At 43.9% G+C, this 20,701-nt stretch overlaps 2 protein-coding genes across 3 annotated transcripts in view; both read left to right on the forward strand.

The window, feature by feature from the left end:
• Positions 1-5,447, forward strand: part of adgra2 (adhesion G protein-coupled receptor A2) — a 174,763-nt gene extending 169,316 nt beyond the window's left edge. Inside the window, exons 15-19 of the mRNA XM_084322572.1 lie at positions 631-758; positions 1,116-1,239; positions 1,355-1,509; positions 2,418-2,507; positions 2,668-5,447. Of these exons, the coding sequence (XP_084178698.1) occupies positions 631-758; positions 1,116-1,239; positions 1,355-1,509; positions 2,418-2,507; positions 2,668-4,111 (1,941 nt within the window). The 3' untranslated portion in view covers positions 4,112-5,447. The remainder of the gene's footprint in view (positions 1-630; positions 759-1,115; positions 1,240-1,354; positions 1,510-2,417; positions 2,508-2,667) is intronic.
• Positions 5,448-9,783: 4,336 nt separating this feature from the next.
• Positions 9,784-20,701, forward strand: part of rab11fip1a (RAB11 family interacting protein 1 (class I) a) — a 43,365-nt gene continuing 32,447 nt past the window's right edge. For both annotated transcript variants that reach the window (XM_084323803.1, XM_084323804.1), the window contains exon 1: positions 9,784-10,456. In XM_084323803.1, the coding sequence (XP_084179929.1) occupies positions 10,104-10,456 (353 nt within the window). In that variant the 5' untranslated portion in view covers positions 9,784-10,103. The remainder of the gene's footprint in view (positions 10,457-20,701) is intronic.

A 20,701-nucleotide genomic window follows, 5' to 3' on the forward strand; every position in this document is an offset into this window, starting at 1 on the left:
CAACAAATGTTTGTTTCCGCGTTCAAGTTTTGCGCTCTGATTGGCCAGGTCATGTGACATGTGCGCCAATCGTGGGACGGCAAGTTCGGCGCCTATTTCCGGGTCTAACAGCCTGCAAACTACGCCTAGTTTATCACTGGTTAAGCTTAGGCGCAGTTGGTTAAGGTTAGAGTTTGGAATCAGGGCAGGCGTTCTATCGCCATGCTCTAAGACAAACTCTAACCTTAACCAACTTCGAAAGAGCGCCTAAGCTTAACCAGTGTAGAAACTTGCGGTCCCACGATTGGGCGTACATGTCACATGACCTGGCCAATCAGAGACGCGGAAACAAACATTTGTTGTCTAAAGTATTCAGGTGTCCCCTCCACCATTGAAAACAAAATTACGCCCTTGCCTAAGACGCTGGAGCAACACTGATGGGAATATAACCCGTGGACACACAGTGGAAGAGGAAAGAACAGGCTTCTTCCTGTGAGCAGCCAGACGTCAGACACCCAGAGCTCTGCCCACTGGAGGGCCTGCCCTCACACATGGACTGATAGTCCGCCGTACAGTGTGAAAGAACACGTGCAATGATTTGTTGAGTTGTGTTTCTCGTGTTATTCTTACATCCATCTTGCTTTTCACTAGGAGGTGCCCGACTTCCCAAACCCCCCGGCCGCCTCGGCCAGGGTACTCCACCCGGTGGTCTATACGTGTACTGCAGTGCTTCTCCTATGCCTCTTCACCATCATCATCACACACATATTACACCACAGGTAATCTGTGTGTGTGTGTGTGTGTGTGTGTGTGTGTGTGTGTGTGTGTGTGTGTGTGTGTGTGTGTGTGTGTGTGTGTGTGTGTGTGTGTGTGTGTGAAAGAAATCTACTAGATCCTCATCATGTATGTCATATATGTTACGATGAATTGGAAATGGGGGACCCTGGTGTAAACAAGACGAAAGTCTTTCTCTGGTCTGCATCCCCTTAACAATTGTATGTATTGAGCTGTACTGCACTGTACCCATTCTGCAATCTGTTAATAAAGTTTTCATTCATTCATTCATTCATTCATCCAACTTCCCACCAGTGTATTTTCCATCTCTAAATAATCTTCCCCCTCCATCCCTTTTTAAGTTCGATACACATATCCAGAAAAAGCTGGCACACGCTACTCAACACCTGCTTCCACATCGCCATGACGACAGCCATCTACGCAGGAGGCATTAGCCTGACCAGCTACCCTGTGGTGTGCCAGGCGGTAAGACCCTCTTTCTCTCAGAGTCCCATCATGCCTTATGTTCCACATGTTGTGTGTGTGTGTGTGATGGCTCGTGTGTTTGACCCCACTGTGTGTGTGATGTGATGTGCGGCAGGTGGGCATCGCCCTGCACTACTCCTCCCTGTCCACCCTGCTGTGGATCGGGGTCAGCGCCAGGGTCATCTACAAGGAGACCGTTTGGAGGATGCCACGGCAACCGGAGGGAGGAGAGTCTCCCGCTCCCCCGCCCGCTCAGCGACCCATGCTCAGGTCAGCGATGTCCTCACGGGCGAGAGACGCGCGGCTCACCTTCATCCCCCCCTCCCCCCTCTCTCCCCCCCCCCCCTCTCTCTCCCCCCCCCCCCTCTCTCTCTATGACGACGTTGTCATTTCTTGTCAATAAGATTAGTATTTTAGACGGACGAGGGAGTTCCTCTGTACGCCCGGGCCACCCAAACTGTACCCACGTGAAAGAGCACTATTGTACCCGGCGACCAAAAGCCTCTCTGTTTGCGTGGGGGAGAGAGCTCAGGGGGATTTTCTACAACAGTAGAAAAGCACTGCAGAGCTGCATTGGCCAGATGCACGCTATACGGGCTCAGAGCGGGGGTTGGGGAGGAATGTACGAGCCTGGCCTGACAGGAGGTTGAGGAGACCTCGTAAATTGGTGAAGGGTGATACAGGGGGCGTTCTGTCTGTTAATTCCCTCTTATCCCCCCTCCACCCCCCCGGCGCTCCTGGAGCTGTGATCACACACTGTACCGCTGACCTCGCTCGCCCCCCCCAGTCACCCACTCGTCCCTCCCTCCGCATGGGGTCAGTGCCTCCACTGACGGAGGACCCTGCTGTAAATCACAGAGTCTTTTAGCCTAATGGCCTTCAAAACACCTCGTCGGATCAGGGGAGTTAGGCGGGGGGTGGGTGCGAGGGGGGGGGGGGGGGGGGGGGTGCTTGTGGAACCGTTGTGTTCAGATCACAGACACAGAGACGTAAAAAGGCTGAAATAACACAGAAACACACACGCACGTACACGCTTTGAAAAACAAGCCGGCGACCAAACGTTCCTCCTCAGCATCCTGAAGTACGAATAACTAAGGAAAATGCACACTTTTCATTTGTGATACAGTCACAATATTGTAGTTGGCTTTACAAATTGTCTTTCTTTGTATTTTTTCTAGGTTCTACTTGATAGCCGGTGGCGTTCCTCTCATCATATGCGGGATCACTGCAGCTGTCAACGTCAACAACTACGGCGACAACAGCCCCTAGTGAGTGTCTCTCTCGTACCCTCGAGCACTTTGACCTTGTGACACGGTAACCCTTTGTTTGGGGCGTCGAAGGGGATATTTTTGTGCGACATGTTGAAATACACAGATGTGTCCTTGTCCTCACGGTGACCCCCCTGACATCTTTATTGCCTCTTTACAGCTGCTGGCTAGTGTGGCGCCCCAGTCTGGGGGCTTTCTTTGTCCCGGCGGGCCTGGCGGTGTTGGTGACGTGGATCTACTTCCTGTGCACCGTGTTTCGCCTGAAGCACCGCGTGGCCAAAGAGTGCCCGGGACCCTCCCTGCCCTCCCCTGTGCCCGGGAGTCCGCCTGCCCTAGCGGGCAGCACCAGCCTCTTGTCCACAGACTCGGCGGTGGGCCCCATGAACCCCGCCCTGGCCCCGGAGGACCAGTACTCGCTGAAGGTGCAGTTCTTGGTGCTGGTGGCCACCCACTTTCTCTTCCTGGCCCTGTGGTGCTGTGGGGCTATGGCCATGTGGCTGGTGGGCCACCCCGCTCTGTTGTTCAGCTGCCTGTACGGGGTGGCCGCCACGGCGTTGGGCGTGTTCCTGGTGGCGCACCACTGCTTCCGCCGCGCGGACGTCCAGGCCTCCTGGCTGGCGTGCTGCCCGGGGTACCGCCGCCGCTCCCAGCCCATGTCCGCCTACGCGCAGGCCTGCACCGGAGCGGGGAGCGGCGCGCAGACCACCTCGGAGCAGGGATCCCAACTCTTCATCGGCTGCCATCCCCCGGGTGAGCCCCAGAACTCCTCGTCGGCGAGATCATCATCCACCCCCAGTGGCATCAGCAGCGTGGGCCCCCCCGGGCCCTGCAAGCTCACCAACCTCCTACAGGTTGCACAAGACAACCCCAACAACGTCGCCCCGCGTGCCCCCGTGGGCACCAACACAAGCACCAGCACTGACAACGTCACCAAGCCGACCAATAACCTGCTACCCACCATAAACTCCGCAGCCCCCGTCCATCCCCAGAGGAGGAAGGTGAGCAGCAGAACTAAACAGGGGGGTAGTCAGTATCACCACCGGGGTGAGGGCAGGGGTCACTATCGTCTCAAAGCCCTGAGGGCTGCCGGAGGCGGGGGCAGCATGGGGGCGTTAGGACCCACGGGTATCGAGCACCTCAACTCGGTGCACGCGGCTCACAAACAGGCCACCAGTGAGAACGGCAGCGTCCAGCACAGCCACTCTGAGAGCCAGGCCAGCCCGCTGGCCAACGGGAGACGTGTCGGCGAGCCCCTGCTGGCCACGAGCCCCTCGGAGGGAAGTGACGGGGGCAGCAGCGGGAGCCGTAAGCCCTTCCCCCTGCTGCCCTCCGCGGCCAGCAGGGCGGCGATGCACGACGCTCAGAGACGCTGCGCCAGCAGGGACAATTTGAAACTGGCGGCGGCCGCGGAGCGAGAGGCCAAGCGCTGCTCCTACCCGCTGAACTGTGTCACCGTCACGGTGCCGGGCTCCACTGCCGCCGCGCCCAACGGCACTCTGAAGAACTCCGTGCTGGAACTGGAGCAAGACACGAGCGGCACGGACCACTCCCAGGGCTCGGCGGGCATGAAGAGCGGCCTGTGGAAGAGCGAAACGACGGTGTGACCAATATGTCCACATGACCCGCTATGTTTGACCCTGACAAGACATTCGATATAAGCGGGTCATGTTTCAGTGTTTTCCGTTCCACGTAATCGTTTCATCTGAGGTTTAAAAAAAGAAAAAGAAAAAAAGAAAGGCATTTAGGATCCTAAACTGGTACTCTTCCCTTTGTAGAGTAGTCTGGGCTGTGAAGTGTAGAAGTATGGCAGGTCTTGTGATTGTCATTTTCAAAACTAAGATACTCAGTTATTTTTACATTTCGCATTAAATTGTACAAGCTATGTCTGAAATTGGCATGTGATGTTGAATTTGGATGTCTTGTGAAAGCTTTATTGATTTATTTGTGATCTATCCTATGCATATCGACTATTAGCACGGATTGGAATCCAAGATAATCCATTTCAACAGTACAGGTATATGCATTTACTCTGTGGAGAACCTTTCGCTCTTATTGTTTGCATGTGCTCATGTATGCACTTGTATGTTGTGTGCGTGTGTGTGTGTGTGTGTGTGTGTGTGTGTGTGTGTGTGTGTGTGTGTGTGTGTGTGTGTGTGTGTGTGTGTGTGTGAGTGAGTGACAGCATGAGAGAGAGAGCGTGTATGGATGATGTTGGGTACAGTATATGTACAGAATGTCTGAGTGAGCTCAAAAAAAGCTAGAAAGACTTTGAATATAAAATGTTTTTTTTGTTTTTGTTTATTTTCATGTATTCACATCAGCACTGATATGGAGCTCCTCATACCTGATAAACATAACTGAAGAAAAAGATGGACAATTAAATTGGCCTCCTTGTACCCTGTGAAATGTAATGGATTTTAAGCAGTTTTCAGTTATTACAACAGGGTTCTCAATTACGTTTATGTACGCATGGATGTAGACTGCCCCCTGCTGGATGTCAGAAGCATCATTCATACGTATTGAAGGATTAAAAATGCTAACAGGCTGTGACCGAATATTCATACAATCTGAAATTCTGTTGATATTTTCTAAGTATGTGTAAATGGCGTATGCAAGGTGAACCGAATGTGTTGTGAAATGTTATTTGTCAGATTTCACCTTTCGGGGAAATCATCTTAATTTCTCATTGTCTGATTCTTCTAAAACTGTACACATTAGGCGGGCCTACTGCATAAATATTAGAGTGACTGACAATCACATTTTTAATGATGCAAAATAACTGAAGTATGATTTATTTTTGTATTATCAATTCCCTCAGTGTTCTTTCATAAACGATTTAATGTAACATTACATTTACTACATTAGGTCATTCTCAATGAAACGCAATACAGTCTTAGTTTACCTCATATGTGTGACAATAACCTGAGTGGTGTTGTGCATTGGCCTACTCATTCTAAGCATTAAAATCTAAATGTACACAAAGCCTCCAGACACCCACAGAGCGGATGTGAAGTTGTAAAATATTGGTCTTCTTGTTGTTTTGGCTATAATTTGTGTCCACACAATGTCCATTTTGTGAAGAAACATAATGTCCAGTTGCATTTGCATGACTTGGTAGTGGCAGGCTGGGCAGTGCCAGAGCAGCGGACATCTTGAGTCAGACATAACATAACAAAAGAGTTTATTTCATCCTGGATCTAAATGACTTATCACAGGGACATAAGACATCCATTGATTTATCGTCCTGGACCAATAGAAGAACCATCTTTCTGCCAAATCATGAACAACAACAACAACAACACCACCACCATCACCAAATTCACCATAGGTTCATATTCTCACCTTTGAGTGGATATTATTATTTGGTGTGTCAAACTCTCATCTTGATATGAAAAAGGGATATTTTAAATGTATAGCCTATTGGGCTATTTATATTTTCATATATATATATATATATATATATATATATATATGAAAAAAATATAAATTATATATATATATTAGATATTTTTCCAGTAATATATTTTTCAAGAAACTCAGACTGTGCCTTACAAATTCAGATGCAGAATAAACAGAGAAGCATGCAGCTGCAGAGCCACAGAGCCAGCGGCGCTCTCAGGGCCGCGCTCTGACGGCCGCGCTGTGAGGGCCGCTCAGCAGCGCCACCCACCCAATGGCTGAATTGCCAATGGCTGAATTGGAGTATTGCACTGTGCGGGCACAGCTGTGAGATCCGCGCGAGGCCAGAGGATGTACATACTGTATGAGTAAATTAACTTTACTTTTGCTCACACAATATCTTGAATGAATGCGTTTATTTATTTCGAACATAAATTGAAAATAAATAATAATAAAAAACAAGTAATAAACAGATTAAAAAACAAACAAGCAGGAGTAGGAGGGTGAAGTGTAAACGTATGTATTCCTACCCCCTTGATTGATTGATTGAAAACTTTATTAACAGATTGCAGAATGGGTACAATACAGTATGGCTCAATACACACAATTGTTAAGGGGATGCAGACCAGAGAAAGACTTTCGTCTTGTTTACATCAGGGTCCCCCATTTTCAATTCATCATAACATATAATGACATACATGACATACAGATAGACAGTATTCAATATACCTTCACACTCTTATCTTATGCAACTCATATTCACTCCACAAACTGAAATATACATACATTGTTGAATGAACAGCCTGTTTCTTGAAGTTAGACTCTCCTCTAAATTTAACCGTTTGTCGTAGAGACTTGCAGGTTGTACCAGGGATATCCTCTTTCATTGGTCTATATTGACCACGTCCTTAGGCCGCGCCCCCTTTTTGTATCTTTTGAACCATTTGTCATAGAGACAATACAGACCCTCTCCCGTTGGCCGGCGGTGCACAGGCATTACCCACACTTTCACAATTTCCCCGCGTGGAATTGTCTATTTTTTGTCTATTTGTCTTTTTTTTTTTTTTTTTTTTATTAAAAACGAAGGTTCAAACGTCTGTTCGAAGAACCCTGACGAAATTTGAATCCCAAAAACAGGCTTCGGGGACAGCCTTACCAAACATATTATTTATATTATTCAAATGGAACTCAAACATGTTCCGTTGTGATGTCACAGTATGATGTCATAATAGAACATTCTAGAACATTTGTGATGTCACAGTATGATGTCATAATAGAACATTCTAGAACATTTGTGATGTCACAGTATGCTGTCATAATATATCATTCTAGAACATTTTGATGTCAGTATGATGTCATAATCAAACATTCTAGAACATTTGTGATGTCACAGTATGATGTCATAATAGCACATTCTAGAACATTTGTGATGTCACAGTATGATGTCATAATCAAACAATCTATAACATTTGTGTATCTATTCAACAATTCTCTCAGAAGATCTAATTGTGCATCTTGCATCGGTACTGAACAGTACTGAACAGATAGACTAAACAACATAGATTGAAGCCTGCAATACAATACAGAGGGTCTGTATTGTCTATGACAAACGGTTCAAAAGATACAAAAAGGGGGCACGGCCTAAGGACGTGGTCAATATAGACCAATGAAAGAGGATATCCCTACTGAGTACAATGGTACAACCCGCAAGTCTCTACGACAAATGGTTCAATTTAGAGGAGAGTCTAACTTCAAGAAACAGGCTGTTCATTCAACAATGTATGTATATTTCAATTTGTGGAGTGAATATGAGTTGCATAAGATAATAGAGTGTGAAGGTATACTGAATACTGTATGTCATGTATGTCATTATATGTTATGATGAATTGAAAATGGGGGACCCTGATGTAAACAAGACAAAAGTCTTTCTCTGGTCTGCATCCCCTTAAAACACATTGGGCGCCATGGGTTATATCCATCAATATACCCAGTCTGCCACGTTGAAAGCCTATGGAGATGTTTACCTTCTTTGCAGGGCTATAACTTTTAAAATTGTATTGCTATATTCACATTACTATGGCCCATTCAACATCGATTATCGTTCAGGATGTGGGAACATTATATTTTTTCATTCATACATTGTTGTGTTAATACGTCTAGAATATAAGTATGTTTTTAGACAGTATAGCAGTAATTCCAAAAACGAGAGTTATAGGCCCTGACGCATAAAATAGATTATCGATTGGCGTTTCTTTCCTATACACGCTATATTAAAAAAATCAAATGTATATGATCGGTATACATTATGCTTCATCATGCATGAAGGAAAGGGGGGGGGGGTCATTTATAATTCCTTGATCGTCAGTAACGGCTTTATTTAGTATGGGTTGATATATTGATCAGATGGTTTGCAGTGAAATGAATAAACAATTGGGCTGAAAATAACGTTACTCTCCTCTTACCGTTCGCCGATGAGACTGGAGGAAAAAGATCCCAATTATTTGACGCCGATCTCCTACATCCATTTCCGGTTTGTATGGCGCAATAAATGCCAAAATCATATAGATTATTAAGTTTAGAAAGCGATCCAAATGCACTATAGTGTTTGTCTGGAGCCATGTAACAAGATATCACTGGCGGAGGGATTTCCTCGATGCACCGATCGGCACTTCCGGTTTTGGCGAGAGTGTAACTCGCCAGACCATCCACCAGGCGGCGGTATTGAGGCGTTGCAATCTCATACAGGGTCCCGCTGGAGTCCGGAGGTTGGCTGGATGAATTATGAATGCCATGGCGAAAAAAATATATATTGATCCCAAAAACGGTGTAAGTCGTTCTTGGCGTTCAACGCATGGCGGGCAAAAACGTTCTTGGCACAGGATGTGTGTATTGAGCCGTACTTTATTGTACCCATTCTGCAATCTGTTAATAAAGTTTTCAATCAATCAATCAATCAATCAATCAGGGGGGTAGGAATACATACTTTACACTTCATCCTCCTACTCCTGCTTTGTTTTTTAATCTGTTTATTACTTGTTTTTTATTATTATTTATTTTCAATTTATGTTCAAAATAAATAAACGCATTGATTCAAGATATTGTGTGAGCAAAAGTTTAGTTAATTTACTCATACAGTAGCCTACATCCTCTGGCCTTGCGCGGATCTCACAGCTGTGCCCGCACAGTGCAATACTCCAATTCAGCCATTGTGTGGGTGGCGCTGCTTAACTGTCGAAAGAATCTATCGCCATGCTCTAAGACAAACTCTAACCTTAACCAACTTCGAAAGAGCGCCTAAGCTTAACCAGTGTAGACACTTGCGGTCCCACGATTGGGCGTACATGTCACATGACCAGAAATGAATCGCCGACCGCCGTTGTAGAAAGCATACAAGCGGCCCTGAGAGCGATTGATTGATTGATTGATTGATTGAAAACTTTATTAACAGATTTCAGAATGGGTACAATACAGTACAGCTCAATACACACAATTGTTAAGGGGATGCAGACCAGAGAAAGACTTTAGTCTTTGGCTCTGCGGCTCTGCAGCTGCATACTATTGAATAAATGAGATGAGTGTGTACGTCTGTATTATCCTACTCGCCTTGCAATGCTTGCAACTAACTGGGGTCAGATCCGTTTTATATTTAGCCCCTTCATCATAACTTGTGCTTCTTCTGGGCACTGGCAGGGTATATCCCAGATATTATGTGGCTGATAACGGCCCATGATTTCGCAACGCCTTGCATCACGAGTGTCCAATCATATGCGGAATGCAGCTAAATGACAGGAATGTTAGCCAATCAGAAAGAGTTAGGAAGACTATGGGTGGGAATAATAATAATAGGAAGTGAACCACTTTTTCCCCTGCAGTGAAATTGTTGGAAACAACATAAGGACACCTTTAAAAAAAAAGGCACCAATTCGTAATTGATGACCCTACGTTGACTAATAGGGAAGCTAGTAGCTACCGGTAATGTAAGTTATTTATTTGGGACTCGGTGGAGTGAGTGAGTGAGTAACACGGCTACAACATACAAGGATTTCAGCGTTTCCTGGATCTATCGAAGCGAAGGCACTCAAGGTGAAAAAACAAAGTTGAGGGAAAAGCTCTCTACACCCTAGCTGTCTCTCTAAGCTAAAACCGAGATAGAAAAGTCTGTTTTTGACGACGCTTAACGTCGACGCCTCGACGATCATGTCGTCGCTATCTGACCAAAGCCAACAATGGTTCCCTACCAGTGTCCAGGTAACGGTGCACCAGGCTCGCAATCTCCGCATCAAGGGGAAGAGTGGAACCAACGACGCCTACGCCATCATCCAACTCGCTAAAGACAAGTTTTCCACCTCCGTCGTGGAGAAGTGTGTCGCCCCGGTATGGAAAGAAGAGGCGTCCTTTGACCTGCCACTGTTCCACCAAAGTAACGCCGAGCGGTGCACACTTCACATCATAGTGATGCACCGTGCCCAGGTGGGACTCGACAAGCACCTGGGACAGGCTGTGGTCAACTTAGTGGATCTGCACGACAACACGTCTCGCCAAAAGACAGAGTAAGTTCATCTCTGTCACGTACTTTAGTATAGTTTGTGTGTTTACTGCAACGACACTGGTTACTACTCTATAATGTTAGTTCCTCAATAAAGGCATTCGGGCTGGGCAATACTGTTGTACCCATTCTGCAATCTGTTAATAAAATGTTCAATCAATCTAATAACGTAACTGTGCTATTGTATCCTCTCTCCAAGTTTCAGATTTTGTTTTATTTGTCACACACAATAAGGTTCATCACAGTGAAAGGCTTGGTTCTGTATGAGCCCCCTGAGATTGTGCTTGAATGAATGAATGAAATGAATGAATGAATGAATGAATGAAAACTTTATTTAACAGATTGCAGAATGGGTACAATACAGTACGGCTCAATACATACAATTGTTAAGGGGATGCAGACCTGAGAAAGACGTTTGTCTTGTTTCCATCAGGGTCCCCCATTTTCAATTCATATAGACATATATGACATACATGACATACAGATAGTCAGTACTGCTACATCTATACATTTATGACATACCAGATTTGCAAATACAGTACTGTTTGTGATACAGAAGGAGTCAAGAAAAGGGAGTATATACATTTGACGTAGAAACTGTACATTGGAGGTTGGGTGGGGGGGGTTGGGTACATTGGGATATTGACAACCATACTGGGTAATTTACATTGGAGGTGGTTGGGGGGGGGGGGGGGGGCGGGGGGCATACTGTATAAACAAGTAACACTGTACATTGAGGGGGGGGGGAGGAGACACTGTACAAACAAACACAATTGTACATTGAACTATTGACAAAACCATACTAGGTAAATGACTGTACATTGGAGGGGGTTGGAATGATTGGGTTAGGATATTTACAGGGGCCAGTGTTGAATTGCAGTCTCCCGTAGGTGTCCCTTGAGAGAGGTTTTGAAAGTGGGTAGTGATCCACATTCCTTTACAGCTTTGGGTAGGGCGTTCCACATTGATGTGGCATAATTGCGAAACGTGTTTAGTCCCTTATTTGAGCCGAATCTGGGTTTGACATGATTTGTGGAGCTCCCTCTGGTGTTGTGATCGTGGTATTCACTGACCTTTGGGAAGTATTTTGACATGTACATGGGTACCTTGGTCGTGTAGTGTATCTTGTAGACCAGGCCCATTGCAAGTTGTTGTACTCTGTCGTCTACTCTAAGCCATCCTAGGTTGTCGAAGTGGGCAGGGGTGAGGTGGGTTCTAGGAGTAAGGTCAAGCAGTAGTCTGACCAGTTTGTTTTGAGATGTTTGTAATTTTGTTTTTAGCGCCTTTGAGGTGCTTTGGTACCATGAGGTGCAAGCATAGTCGTAGTACCCCTGAATGAGTGCTCCTGCCAGAGTCTTCAGGGTGTTCTTGTTTACCAGAGAGGAGATCCGGTACAAGAATCGAGTTCGTTGGTTGACTTTTTTTATTACATTGGATGCCATTTTCATACAGTAAAAGGAATTGAGGCCAAACACTACTTCAAATGCAAGAATGAAGTAGGGATGTCATGCACATCTTTTAGTAATAAATAAGATACAAATATGGTGTAGCGTGGAAAGTGTTTAAAAGTGTCTCATTAATTACTCTCTCTCTCTCCCTCCCATATCCCTTAGGCCTAAAAAAATTGTTTGTTTCCGGTTGCCGACCCTGCCGATTTAGGTGCGACCCAATATATTTTGAGTTAAAAAAATTGAATAAAGTTTCATAGAAAACTTAGTCAAACCTTTAGTATTATGGATATTAAACATGCTGGCAGAGTGTATGTATCCATGTTGTTGTGAACATTTTAATTAAATAAAGAAATTCCCTATCCATAGTCGCCATGGGAAAGAATAAAATAATGGCCATGGCCTTAACTGACAACCAACAGGAAACGAACAATATTTTTTGTTATGCCTTATCAGTATGTGGGAGTGATGATAATGGAAACTCATGGAGCTGGTGGAAAGACTTGTCATTAACTAAATCACACAGTCCCCCCCCCCCCTCCTCTGTCTATCGTCTGTGGCGCAACTGTTGCTCCAGGCAATGTTTTTTTCCACTCTAAAAAACATACTCTTGACGTCTAGGAATTCCACCTCATTAGTATGAAGCCATCTCTGGAATGCCTTGCTAGATGGATGATAGAAGCCTATCTTATAAGAACGGCTTCCTCCCCGCTGCTGATATATTCTGTCTGCACGTCTAACCCCAGACATAACCACAGACATATGGAATAGACAAGGTTTTACATCACACCCATGTTGGTTAGGCGAGTCATGGTGACATCCACTTTGTTCACATTCAGGGTGTAACATGGGTGTTAACTCGACTAAAAATAGACGCGTCACATTCAAGAGTTGCCACGGGTCACACAGACGCACACACCCTCTTATTTAATATAGTTTTACTGCTAAAATGTCAAATAAAAACGACAACTTAAAGTACAATAACAATAAAAACCCTTCCCATGCTGGGCCAGATGTGTTTTGTATCCCTCATTCCGTGAGATCTCGGTATCGCTCTCACCAAGGACAGCCTTTGTACAGTACTGCAATCAGCCTACCTCGTTCACATGTTTATTGTACTACCATATCTGCAGTCTTATCTAGTGTTTGCTCAGTACGTTTATGCACTTTTATGACAAAGTTTAATTCCTGGCACTTGGCGTCCCTTATCTCTTCGTCTTATGGGTCTGCGTTGCCTGGCCTACTCCGTGACTCCTTTGTGTCCGGCTTGTAAAGGGGGAGAGTATTGGATGTTGCTGGCATCCCCTGGAAGCGTGTTGGTGTTAGATTACTGCTCTACTTTGCTGTTGTGCTGATACGGGGTCTTGGCGTTGGAGATTAGGTTCTCCCGCTGCAAGCAGTCTTTTGTCCCCCATCAGTCACACAATGGAGACAGGGATCTTCACACAGAAATGTGGCCATTCTAACTGTGACCTACATATTCCAGCTTGGGGGGGGGGGGGGTCATTTATGAACTGATCACTCTTCAACCAGAGGTAGGCTGTTACTAATAAAGAATAATTCAAAGAATATTTCTATATATGCCATTCAGATGGTCTTTTGGCCAAAGGGTAGCCAAGAACTAGTTAAAAGTTGGAATGTATGGTGGTTATGTTCTCTTATTAGCTAAGGCTGCCCTACTTAGTCGATTAATCGGTCGATTTGGTCTTAGTCGACCAAGACTTTGTTAGTAGATATACAAGTGCCATACCATCAGAGCTAACACACAAGTGCCATACCATCAGAACTAACATACAAGTGCCATACCATCAGAACTAACATACAAGTGCCATACCATCAGAGCTAACATAAAAGTGCCATACCATCAGAGCTAACATACAAGTGCCATACCATCAGAGCTAACATACAAGTGCCATACCATCAGAGCTAACATACAAGTGCCATACCATCAGAGCTAACATACAAGTGCCATACCATCAGAGCTAACATACAAGTGCCATACCATCAGAGCTAACATACAAGTGCCATACAAAATGTATGTTGTGGGACTTATACAGCACTTTGTTCAACTTTGTCAGTGCTGTAAAGTTTAAACCTTTTTAAATCTTAGACAAACAAAACACTTTGCTTTCATGAAATATTGTAAGCCGTCATTTGAGGCTTTATAAAAGCAGCACAATGAACACAAATCTGTCAGTGCCGACCTCATCTTAAATAACAAACGGCATTGCTTGTTGTAGTTAACAAAGAGAAGCAGAGTTGATTTAGCAATTTTTTTTTATTTTTTATTCTTTTTCTAAATTAATATATTCAACTTATTTTCCCATTCGAACAAAGCTTCAAAGTATTTAAGACAGCCCTAATCAGCACTAACATACAAGTGCCATAACATCAGAACTAACATACAAGTGCCATAACATCAGAACTAACATACAAGTAGCATACTATCAGAACTAACATACAAGTCAAGTGCCATACTATCAGAACTAACATACAAATGCTATATCATCAGAACTAACATACAAGTGGCATACTATCAGAACTAACATACAAGTGCCATAACATCAAAACTAACATCCATAACATCAGAACTAACATACAAGTGCCATACTATCAGAACTAACATACAAATGCTATATCATCAGAACTAACATACAAGTGCCATACCATCATAACTAGCATCCAAGTGCCATACCATCAGAACTAACATACAAGAACACTGTAGAAATGTTCAGAATGTAATTTGGTTATCAATACCTTTTTGATATCTGGAGAGTTCTGCAAGAATTATATTTTTCCACGATCGGACGGCAAGCATTTTATTTGTGAAAATGTCTCAGAAAACCCAACTTATCTCCTTCGAAGCAATGCAGGCGTTAACCATTCTCTACTCCTGCAAAGACGTGATGCACAGACAAAAGGATATTTTACTGTATACTCCACCAAATGACTAAAACAAGAAGCCCTGATAACATCTTGAAGCTACTAGCCAGCTATTCATATTGAATATTGACCAGCAAACACGCTAATTGTAAACATTTAATCTATTGTCTCAGTAACTCAGTAAATCACCTTTTCAAAGAGGCTACAACAAAGTACATGTGTGTTGCTGGTGAATGTAGCTCAGTGGTTTGACATACAAAATGATTGTCGCCCGACACATTTCATCCATTTATTTCCATGCATTGCACCACGCTGGCTCGATAGCCAGCTCTCTCAGTGCTACATGAATTGTTGTGCTGGCTCGATAGCCAGCTCTCTCAAGGCGCTTTCACACCGGCAGGGCTCTGGTTCAAGCTCCGGCTCCGTTCTGGAGCCTCTGAACCTTGGTGCTTTTTGACGAACCAGCCCGTGTTTACACCTATTTAAGCAGAACCAACGTTCCACCATCCTCCGTCATAGAGCTGGGCGATATGGCCTAAATATGATATCACGATATTTTCTGACCTTTTCGACGATACACATCACAATGTTTTTATTTTTTACCACAAACAATTCATTATGAGGCTTACCAAGACAGTATTTGAGTTTGCAAGCTAACATTAACACTTTGATTGCCTAAGGCTAAATTCATGATATACCATCCGTTGCCATCTCTATTTGTCTATGGAGAAGTTCCCCTTCTTTGCAGGGCTATAACTTTTTAAATTCTATTGCTAGATTGCCATTATTAGGGCCCATTCAAGGTCCTATATGTATTGTTCATTGTGTAGCAACGTTAAACTTTTTCATTCACATATTCATAGTAAAATATGGTCTAAAGTATAAGTATGTTTTCATCTCTTTCTGCAGCTTTCTCCAGAACGTGATTTATAGCCCCAAATGCATTATATTGATGATGAAATACAGTTTGGTAGGAATCTGCGCGAGATCAAAAATTTCAATTGGACGTACTTCTAGAAGTTTCTACGTATCATCTGATGATGACCGGATGGGCGGGGGATCGTTTATAATTCCGTGGGCAGCGTTATATCATTCATCTAGTGTGGGTGATATGATCATCAGAGCAGTTTATATCGAACACGTTAAAAAATAACGCTGAATCTTACCGTATCTTCCTTGCGCCGTTGGACGATGAGCGTGGAACTGAAATATTCCTATTATGGGATGTAGAAATACGCGATCTATTTCCAGGTTGTATAATAGTATATACGTCCAAATCATGTTGTTTATCGAGTTATTGGCAACGGATCGCTATGTATTGTGTCGAGATCGAGTCCCGGGACCTATAGAGAGTGCCCGGAAGTAATATGGACGATCAGCACTTCATCCACATGACTTCCTGTTTGGCGCTTCTGCCGATCGACCACCAGATGACGCTCTTGAACCGCTAGAGGGTTGAGAGGAGGCCAGCACTGTGTCTCAGGGCTGCGGAGGAAAAATATGATTTCGATCACAGATTTTTGAAATATTGATATTAAAGACGAGTTAGGGCGTCCTCGGCAACTTTAGCATGGCTAGGAAAGACGCCTAAACACGTTTTCGGCACTTAAAGTGTTAAAGACAAAATAAAATACCCATGCATTTAGCATTTTTATATTATATATTAGATTTAGATTATTGGATTATTAGATTTTATATTGCATATATTTAGCAATGAGATATTATATGATTTAGATATGAAATATGATGAATTGAAAATGGGGGACCCTGATGTAAACAAGACGAAAGTCTTTCTCTGGTCTGCATCCCCTTAACAATTATATGTATTGAGCTGTACTGTACCCATTCTGCAATATGCTAATAAAGTTTTAAATCAATCAATAGCATTTTAGCATTTTTATGAAACTACTGTATATTTGTATGTCTCTAAATGTTTTGATGAATTGAAAATGGAGGACCCTTATGTAAAAAAGCCGAAAGTCTTTTTCTGGTCTTCATCCTTCTGTACTGTATTGTACCCATTCTGCAATCTGTTAATAAAGTTTTCATTCATTCTGACGGAAAACAAAATAATTTTGTTGACAGTTAAGTCTGCCAATTACATCACACCGCTTGCACCCGCCCTGCTGTTCTTAGCACCAATCGGCAAGCGCTATTAGTTTTTGACTTCCTGAATGTCCTCCATTGATTTTGACGAGTGCTGACAACAACAAAGCTACTAACATTAGCTCCCTGCGGCCGACGAGTAGGAGACCAGTGCTCCGCAGGATGACTAAACGAGGCATAATGATTTTACTGCAACGAATGTTATAATAAAAGCCTTTCCATACATCTGTCTGATTGAAAACTTTATTAACAGACCGCAGAATGGGCATATCTCAGCACGGGCTGAGATATGAACGAGTAACGTGTGGACCAGATTGACGCGACACAATCCTCTTGGGCAAAACATCACGATATCCACGATACGTTGAAAAAGTGTATCGTTAATGAACTGTACCCGATATTTATATAATATCGTCATATCGCCCAGCCCTACTCCGTCATCAACGGGGGCAGTTTAAGGCGGAGGTAAACGCAACCATATGAACACAACGGTGGCAAAATGTACCATATATAAAACGGCAAGTTCAGAGGTTCGGCATTGCACCATGCTGATCCACTCAACAGGTAGCGATCTCAAGATGAGATCTGATTCAAATGTATCGTCATTATACAGCACAAGTACAATACACCATCCAACCAGAGTGGATAAAGAAATGCTCCAGGAAGAAATGAATGAATGAAAAAAATTCAAAAACATGTGTAACCGAGAGATTTGAACCTGGGACCATAGGTTCCACAGGCAGCCGCACTAACCAGTTGGTGTCTATACTTCCCACAAGCAAGTTGTTCCACAGGCAGCCGCACTAACCAGTTGGCGTCTATACTTCCCACAAGCAAGTTGTCCTTCCGCGTTGCTCTGATTGGCCACTGACGTTTCTGGTCATGTGACATCGCATGCGTCTTAGCCCATTTCCGCGTCGAACAGCCTGCAAACGACCTAACGCCTAGTTCATCACTGGTTAAGCTTAGGCGACTCTTTTGCAGTTGGTTACGGTTAGAGTTTGGAATCGGGGCTGGCGTTCTATCGCCATGCTCTAAGACAAACTCTAACCTTAACCAACTTCGAAAGAGCGCCTAAGCTTAACCGTCCAAAGAACTTGCCGTCACACGATTGGGCGCACATGTCACATGACCAGAAACGTCAGTGGCCAATCAGATCGCGCAAACGGACAACTTGCTTGCGGGAAGTATAAACGCAACCAGTTGAGCTAAAGGGTCCAACGTTGACTGAAACTGACTAATCCTTAGTTTACACTTGTCAAGAGCCAATTGCGCAGTCGTCAGTATTGGCATTAATAAATCAGATGTCATGCTAATATGTCATGTTCTACAGTAGGACTTACTACTATGATACCCAATAAAACAAGTAATTATTAATTAGATTAATAGAAGCCTACTTTGCTGGAACGATTAATTTAGAACGTATACAGTACGTGTTTGTGTGTGTGCTTGCACGCTTAGGCTCACTTATCATTTATGGGCGCAAGCGTCTTTTTTCAATGTATCCCAATGGGGAGGGAGCGTATGCGGCCGCATGCGCCGCCTATAGGAAATGCGCTGCAGACGGCTTCTTTTTTCAGCTTTTTTGTGCGGCCGCACACAGCGTTTAAAGTTGAAACTTTCTGAACTTCAGAGCGATTCGCTGAGCTCATTTTCAGACAACCAATCACAGCCATTCATATCTACCACTCTGTTTGTAACCTGACACCGGAGTTGCCTGCCTGTCTTGGCTGTCTACCCACAAGAGACGGGCCATTGAGATTCGCGACAAAGCACAAATACACTAATAATAATAACTACACGAATACACTACTAAAAAGCTAATAAAAAGCAAAGGGCGAACTGTGGTGTCAGGCAATAACTATATATAATTAATATACAATAAAGTATTAAAATATGCTATGTTCAAAACCGCAGCAGGAAAAAACGATAAAAAGATGGCTGTAGATTTCTTTCTGTCATCTACAAGATGTGCTTCATGCCAGCACTACCGGCGCACTGCCAGCGTTTTTGTGATAGGTGGACGCATGCCCTAAGCCAGGGGTCTCAAACTCGAGGGCCAATTGCGGCCCGCTGGATGATATTTTGCGGCCCCCTACTTGACATCAAAGTGTAGTGTTAATGCGGCCCGCGCCGCCGCGCGCAACTTGTTGCCGAGTCGTTGCGCGAGTTGGGCGTTTTATTTATTTTATCACTTGTAGGCTACCATAGCGCAGGCTCATGGCAGCAACGTTAGTGGTTGAAACGTGATTCCGGAGTGATACCAAGTAGAATGAAATATATCCTGTCATCAGTGCGTATAGGTATCCTTGAAATTCTCTGCTATCTCCTCTGCACTGCTCCAACTGTCTGCGTCTGTCTACTGCTTTGGTCCAATCATATTCAGCGTCCCGTCAGCATCCCCCCCCACCCACAGTCTGCGAATCAGAGCAGAGTAGGGCGGGTCTTCACGGAATGCGTGTTGTCTTTCAACGGGTCGGAGTCAGAGCGAGAGTTGACAGCGCATTTACAGGTAGTCTAATCTGCAGGTACTGTAGCGAGTAGCATAATTTTTACCAGCAGGCAGCTAGTAGAAAAATATGGCATGTTCAAAGATGGCCAGTAAAATAAAAGTCAACAGTGAAAATCGCTGCAATTCAAAGGTGAATGGACTGAAAAATATGCGTTCATCCTCCCTCCAACCAGCACAATGTACCAGGAAACGGTAGCTCTTGTGAAGAGTGGCAATTTGAAACGCAATTTGAAACGCCAATACGAAACAAAACAGTTATTTTGATGCAACCTTTCAGCACTAAGAACCACAAAAATAAATAGAATGAAATCATCATATCAAGCTGCAAGCAGAATTATTGTTAAAGTTATGTCACAACGATAAAAAGCAACCAAGTGTCACTGCTCACTCAGTGCCATGGGTGTTGGCTAAACACAAGAAGCCATTCTCTGATGCATAAATAATAAAATAATGTATGACTGAAGTGATGGAGACCATGTTTGAAGGCAAACAAAAGCAAATCATCCTCAGATAGCACAGCAACCAGAATAACTGAAATACTGGCTGTGATAGAATAAAAAAAATTCACAGTGCATTTCCATAGCTGTGGATGAGTCCACTGACACCACTGAGAATGCTCAGTTGCTGGTGTTTTTGAGGTTTTATGATGAGGCAAAGGGGTAGTTTGTTGATGTATTAATACATTTTTGGAATACTTGAAACCCTTTTTTTGTGGAATATTTGATGTGGCCCAGCCTCACCCAGACTACCTCCAGCGGCCCCCAGGTAAATTGAGTTTGAGACCCCTGCCCTAAGCCTTTCTCCATGCATATTTATTTCTGGAGCATTTCTTTATCCACTCTAGTTGGATGGTGTATTGTACTTGTGCTGTATTAACAATACATTGGAATTCTATGATGTCACGGTTCGGAAGGAAAAAACTACAATTATTTGGTTCCAGCTGAGCACCGATCTTTCATGTTCCGAACCAATTCCCGGAACGCGCCGGCCGGTTCGAGATTACGTTCGGCACCCGGCTCCAGCACGGACCAGTGTATTTTTCAGTGTTTGTGTGGGAGTTTCTTAGACCGTGTGAATGAAGTCTGACTGTTTAGGGCTGAATGATTAGGAGAAAAGAACTAATGGCGATTTATTTGGACTGATTATTGCAATAGCGATATGATATTCAAGGGAATGATACATTTTATTTCTGTGTCATTGTTCTCGTTTTCATTCAAAGACATATTGAAATGATCATGGTGTGATTTTTGTGGAGATCTAAATCAAACAAAGATGTTTTCTCAAAGGAACCAATTTTCAA

Source organism: Notolepis coatsorum (assembly GCF_963971535.1).
Source record: "Notolepis coatsorum genome assembly, chromosome: 10".
NCBI classification, from domain to species: Eukaryota; Metazoa; Chordata; class Actinopteri; order Aulopiformes; family Paralepididae; genus Notolepis; species Notolepis coatsorum.